This window comes from Myotis davidii, unplaced genomic scaffold, assembly GCF_000327345.1.
Source record: "Myotis davidii unplaced genomic scaffold, ASM32734v1 scaffold299, whole genome shotgun sequence".
NCBI classification, from domain to species: Eukaryota; Metazoa; Chordata; class Mammalia; order Chiroptera; family Vespertilionidae; genus Myotis; species Myotis davidii.
Window position 1 is genome coordinate 14758 of NW_006293088.1, and position 5820 is coordinate 20577.

Sequence of the window (5820 nt, forward strand, 5' to 3'; positions counted from 1 at the left end):
AAGCTGATGGGTTGCTAGGCACAGGTCCCACCAGCTGAGTGGCTTAAATGGCAGGATGTATTGTTTCATCGTTCTTGAGGCCAGAAGTTTGAGATCAAGGTCCTGGTGTGGCCGGTTCCTCAGGAGGAAGGGCCCTGAGAGAGAATCTGTTCCATTTTCTCCCCTAGCCGCAGGGGTTTCCCACCACCTTCAGCGTTTCTTGGCTTATAGAAGCATTGCCGACCTCAGCCTACATCTTCACATGGTGTCCTCGCTGCGTGTGCCTGTGCCCAAATTTTCCCTTTTTGTAGGGACACCAGTACTGGTGGATTCAGCCTAATAACTTTATCTTAACTAATCACATCTTCAAAGGCCCTGTTTTCAAATAAGGTTACACTCCGAGATACTGGAAGTTGGGACTTCCACACAGGACTGGGCCCGGGGACTCAGTTCACCCTCACACAGGCCTGACATTGGAACTACATTGCATCTCTGAGGTGAACGCTGCTTCGAAGGCTGTTAGCACAGACGAGCTTATGCTGCAGTCACTACCAGTCTCAGTGACCAGTGACTAAAACCAACACGTCCTTCTCCCTCAGTCCCATGAGGGTCTGTGGCTTCCTCCCGGGCGGGTGTTCTCCAGGCCCTGACTCAGGGATCCAACCTGCTGCCCTGCTTCTGGTCCCACCACGAGGGACAGGGAAAGGCCCCTCGGCACCAATGCTCAGGTGCTCTCACCGGAGCCAGTCCCCTGGGCCTGCGCACCTGGAGGGGCACCAGGGGAAGGGCCACAGGTGGAGTGTTTAGGAGCTCCAGCCTCTGCCACGCTGGGTGTTTTGGGGCTGGTGTCAGGGAGTGTTTACCGAAGGCCCTGGAAGCTCAATACTGAGCATGTCTTGGAGGGCCGGGGAGAAGGTATTTGCTTTAGGAATTACAGCTGGAGTCACCCATGTCCCTGACAGTGGAAAAAGAAAAAATAATAGACCTGGGAAGCAGTCATCAGTTCAGTCTCCAGACAAAGTGAGTGAGTTCTGGGGTAAGATGGAGGCAGCACTTTAGGGTGAACTCCAGGGCAGGCTCTGGCTTTTTCCAGAAGGGGAGGAGGAGGAGGAGGAGGAGAAGAAAAAGAAAGAGGAGCATGAAGAGAAAGTGGAGGTGCTGGCCCAATAGGAAGGGACCATCTGCTTCACTGCACCCCTTTCCTTGCTGGGGCCCGGGTGGGGTGGAGGGTTGGGGAGGACAAGTCCTCACACCCCCACCACCTCCCGCAGAAGTTCACATGGATCCTGGCATTTTGTAGAGGTTGAGTGTGTACTTCTGGTGAATGAATGATTGATTGAATGAATGAATAACAATAAATGCCCTCCTTTTTCTAAATGCCCCCATTCCTATACCAAATGCCACATTCAGCCAAAGAAAGGAGCAATCCTTGCCCCTGAGATGGGCCTGATGGCCTGCAGATGATCTCTAGCCTGCAGCAGCGGACGCCCCTGCCCTCTCCTGACCCCGGTTCCAGAGAGGCAACTGGTGCTCACACCCAGTGCCTGGTTACGGGAATGGACTGAAGTCAGGAATGAGGCCCCTGGGAAAGATTACAAAATAATCTACAATTTTGGCATCCACTAACAGCACATAAGGTTTATCCATCCTCAGCTCTGTCCTGCCAGCTACTGAGGGAAAGAAAAGGGGATAGCCCAGGGCTATAGGCCTGCCAAACTTTGAGTCCACTCACTGGAGGCACTCCCACCTCATTTGCATACCCACCAACTCCCATCCTTCCCAAGGGGGCAGCTATTTAAGGGGAGCTGGAGTTCAGACTTAACAAGACCAGCACTTGGAGCTATTAACACCAGCATTCTCTGAGAGGTAATACCCCAATATTCATGCCCTGTCAGGAGTATGGGTCCTGCTTAGTGGCTGCCTTTAAGAGTGGCTGTGTTGGCATATGTGTCCATGTGTATTTATGCATGTGTCTGTTGCATACATGGACAAATACATACATGCGCATGATTTGTTGGGATGTGCACAAGTGTGTTGTATGGGTATGTGAGTGATTGTATGAAAGGAGGTCTGCATTAGTGGGTGAGTCTAGGAGTGGGTATATGCATGCATATGTGTGTGACTATATATGCATTTGCGCATGTGTATATGGGTAAGGGGTTGGAAAGTCTTGCAAAGAGAGGGTGCTGTGCTTTAGTTTTAGAAAAAAATATTGGAGATTGAACTTCATAGATGGAATTCCCATGCCTTGAATCCGGTTGGAACAAGTGAGATGTGTCTAATGGGGGGTGGGGGAGAGGTGCACAACCTATGACCTTGTGAGTCTCAGAGTTGGTTGGGACGACCTGGTTGCACCCTCCAGGAACTCTCAGTCTGATGGGGACTGTGGATCATCTCCTGAGCGTACCGTGTTGGGGTCTCCTTGAGTCTGAGGCCTGCATGTGTGTGAAAATACTCAAACAGAGCGGGGAAGGGTCAGGAGGTCCTGTGTGTGCACGCTACTGTGTGTTCGTGTGTGACGAAGGTAGTCATCCTGGATTGATGAGCATGTCGGTGTGTCCCCCTGAAGGTTCCTTTTCCAGGGTTGCTGAGCAGGGGGCCAGGGCAGAAGCTGGGACCACCGGGGAGAGGAGTCTAGGCCAATCCATCTGCATTTCTCAAGCAGGGGACTGTCCACATGAAGACCCTTCTGTTGTTGGCCTTGACCATGGCCTTTGGTAAGAGCGAACTCTGACCTCTGGCCACAAGGGGGCAGCCCAAGATGAAAGCACCCTTAGCCCCAGCTTTCCTTCCCATTTCCACAGGCCCTACCTCAGTGGGTGGGAGAGAGGCCCTAGTGGGAGGTGGAGTAGCAGAGAGGGGCAGAGAAGGAGGGCACAGGGCCCCAAACCCCATTCCCAGACTATGTCCTTCCAGGCCTGCTGCAGACCCACGGGAGTTTACTGGGTTCCCTGGAAATGATTGAGTTCAAGACAGGAAAGGATGCTTTCTCCAGTTATGTCTTCTATGGTTGCTACTGTTCGTCAGGTGGACAAGGAACCCCCAGGGACGCAACAGATTGGTGAGGCCACCCCAGCCCTCCCCTTCCTCTGCCCACCCGTGGCCCCTGCAGGGCTGGGAGCTGCCAGGGCAGGGCTGGTGCCCATCGTCACAGAACCCCAGTGGGTCCCTGCAGGAAAAGCAGGCAGCATGTTGGAGAGTCCACTCTAGACCATTGCAAGGTCACTGGGTCTCTGCCCAGGGTCAAGGGGCACGACCACGGGGGACCAGGCTCCCAGGAGCTGTGGGGAAGCAGCCCAAATCACATCTCCTCGCCGCAGGTGCTGCGCCGAACATGACTGCTGCTACGAACGTCTGCAGAAGGAGAAATCTTGCAGCAAGTTTCTGAACTACAACTTTACTTATGAAAATGGCCAAATCGTCTGTGGTAAGGACGTCCTACAACTTCACCCTGTCTCCTTGGTTTCTCTTACTGAGTCTCCGCTGTGCTAGGCACTGTGTTGAGCACCAGAGATATATATACAAAGGGGCGCAATGGCCATTTTGTTCAGTGGATAGAGCATCGGCCGTGGGTTCAAATCCAACAGCACGTACCTCTGTTGCAAGCTCCACCCCCACCCCCAGTTGAGTGGGTGCAGGAGGCAACCAATTGATGTGTCTCTTTCACATCAATGTTTCTCTCTCTGTGTGTCTCTCCCCCTCCCTTCCACTCTCCCTAAAAATCAATTGGAAAATGTCCTCAGGTGATGAATAACAACAAACAAACAAAAAAGAGGAAGAAATACAAAGGGACAGTGTCCCTGCCTCAGGGTGCTCATAGGTGAGTGGGAAGTGAAGACAAGGAAAACACTAGATGGGAGACTCTAATAGGCAGTAAGCCAAAGGCAGGGCCCTGAGCACAGGCTGCGGTCCTGGAAGGCTCCTGACATCCAAGGTGAGTCTTTAAGGCTGTGCAGGCACCAGGGGGCCGGGAGGGCCAGAGTGAGTGGGACATGAGGCCAAGATGTCCTGGGGCACGTTTGGCTCTGAAGGGGAGGAGAGAGCTGGGTGGTCAATGGAAGGGTTTGCCCAGTGGCCCCAGACAGCAGACCCGCTGCTGGGATTTTGAGAAAGTACCGCCTCTCCCCCAACACCCTGAGCTCTTTAAGATCAGAAATGCTGTCTCCCTGTCATGACCGCCCATAGAAGAGGCTTTCCCCTTCGGACGTCTCTATTTGGGGAGGAAATGAATCCTTCCCACAGCCCCCGGGCTGGGGCTTTGGAACTGGACACACCTGTTGGGAAGAAGAAAGCTCTCCCAGTGCTTGAGGGCGGGCGGGCGTCCCTGTCAGACTGGGCGCTCGCTCTCCGAGGGCAGGAGCTCTGTCTTCCCATCGGAAGGACCCGGAGCCTTGGTGCTTGCCCGGACTAGACGCGTCTGGAGGACAGGGGCCTTCGAACATTCCCAAACCCTCAGCCAGGTTTATTTTCTTGTGATTCCAGTGTTGCAGGATTACTGTCGCAGGCAGCTGTGTGAATGTAATAAAGCAGTTGCTGACTGTTTTGCGAGATACCTGAACACCTACCAGGAACGGTACCAATTCCACTACAACAAGCAATGCGACGGGAGAGACTACCAGTGCCACCCGCCCGTGGAAGTCTAGCCTCCCACGCTGAGCTTCCCTCTCTGGCTCCCACCCCTCCCCGCAAAGAAGGAAACACCCCTCTCACATCCCAGAGACAAGCCAGGAGCCCCTTGACCCCCAGAGAGAAGCCTTCCTTCCAGAATGAGAAGCCCCCGGGCCTGTGGCCTGTCGCCTTTTCCCTCTTCCTTGGGAGGCAGGAGATGTCCCTGGAAGTCTAGCCTTCCACGCTGAGCTTCCCTCTCTGGCTCCCACCCCTCCCCACAAAGAAGGAAACACCCCTCTCACATCCCAGAGACAAGCCAGGAGCCCCTTGACCCCCAGAGAGAAGCCCTCCTTCCAGAATGAGAAGCCCCCGGGCCTGTGGCCTGTCGCCTTTTCCCTCTTCCTTGGGAGGCAGGAGATGTCCCCATCCCCACTGCTCTCCAAGTCCCGCTTCCTGCTTAGCCATGGCGGCTACATTCCCAGGGTCTCCTCTAAATAAAGCAATTACTTCATTGGCAAACTGTGTACCTGTCTGTGTCTGTGTGTCTGTGTGTGTGTGTGTGTGAGTGTGTATGTGTGTAAGTGAGTGTATATGAGACTGTGTATGGGTGTGTGTGTGTATGAGTCTGTGTGCATATGTGGGTGAGTGTGTGTGTGAGGGGGTGTATGTGAGAGAATATGTGTGAGCCGTGTGTATGAGTGAGAGTGTATGTGAATGTGTGTGTGTGAGTGTGAATGTGCGTGGGAATGTGTGTATGGGTGTGTGTGTGCATATGTGTGCATGGGAGTGTGTGTATGTATGTGTGAGTTTGTGTGTGTGTGTGTGTGATATGGGTGTGGCATATGTGTGCATGGGAGTGTGTGTATGTATGTGTGAGTTTGTGTGTGTGTGTGTGTGTGTGTGTGTGCCTGCCTTGGTGTGAGAACAAACTGGTACAAGGCGATGTCGTGTCAGGGGCTATAAATACAATACAGACGCACCACCACTGAGCCCTTCTCCCCTCATCCCATTGGTGACAGCTTTGGGCTTATTGGAGAAGTGGGAGAGGTACCAGCACCAGTGAGACCCAGCTGTGGCTGCTCCTTCCCTGGGCGAGAGCAGCTCCTGCTGGCCTGTGGGGAAAACAGAGCCTTGGTCTTGATGTTCCGGGAGCTACGAATCACACCTCCATGGGCAATATTCTCCTGTGGGCGCGGCCCGGGGGTGTGGGCGGGGGGGCGCAGGTGTTGCTGG

At 53.9% G+C, this 5820-nt stretch overlaps 1 protein-coding gene across 3 annotated transcripts; it reads left to right on the forward strand.

Annotated features, from left to right (window-relative positions):
- The first annotated feature begins 1802 nt into the window (after positions 1-1802).
- PLA2G2A (phospholipase A2 group IIA) lies at positions 1803-4805 on the forward strand. Of its 3 annotated transcripts, none has more exons than XM_015565953.1 (5): positions 1803-1845; positions 2549-2696; positions 2896-3040; positions 3300-3406; positions 4462-4805. In XM_015565953.1, exons 2-5 carry the CDS (start codon positions 2657-2659, stop codon positions 4620-4622), a joined length of 453 nt encoding a protein of 150 aa, XP_015421439.1. In that variant the 5' UTR covers positions 1803-1845; positions 2549-2656; the 3' UTR covers positions 4623-4805. The 3 variants fall into 3 exon arrangements, with proteins under 3 accessions (XP_015421439.1, XP_006766828.1, XP_015421440.1); XM_006766765.2 differs by having other exon boundaries at positions 1805-1845; positions 2645-2696; XM_015565954.1 differs by having other exon boundaries at positions 1809-1845; positions 2562-2696.
- The last annotated feature ends 1015 nt before the right edge of the window (positions 4806-5820 follow it).

Excerpts from the sequence above, each read along its gene's own strand:
- PLA2G2A (XM_015565953.1), top strand. The coding sequence starts at position 2,657 with ATGAAGACCCTTCTGTTGTTGGCCTTGACCATGGCCTTTG. Across the intron at positions 2,697-2,895 it reads GGCCTTGACCATGGCCTTTG|GCCTGCTGCAGACCCACGGG; the intron begins GTAAGAGCGAAC and ends ATGTCCTTCCAG. Across the intron at positions 3,407-4,461 it reads AAATGGCCAAATCGTCTGTG|TGTTGCAGGATTACTGTCGC; the intron begins GTAAGGACGTCC and ends TTGTGATTCCAG.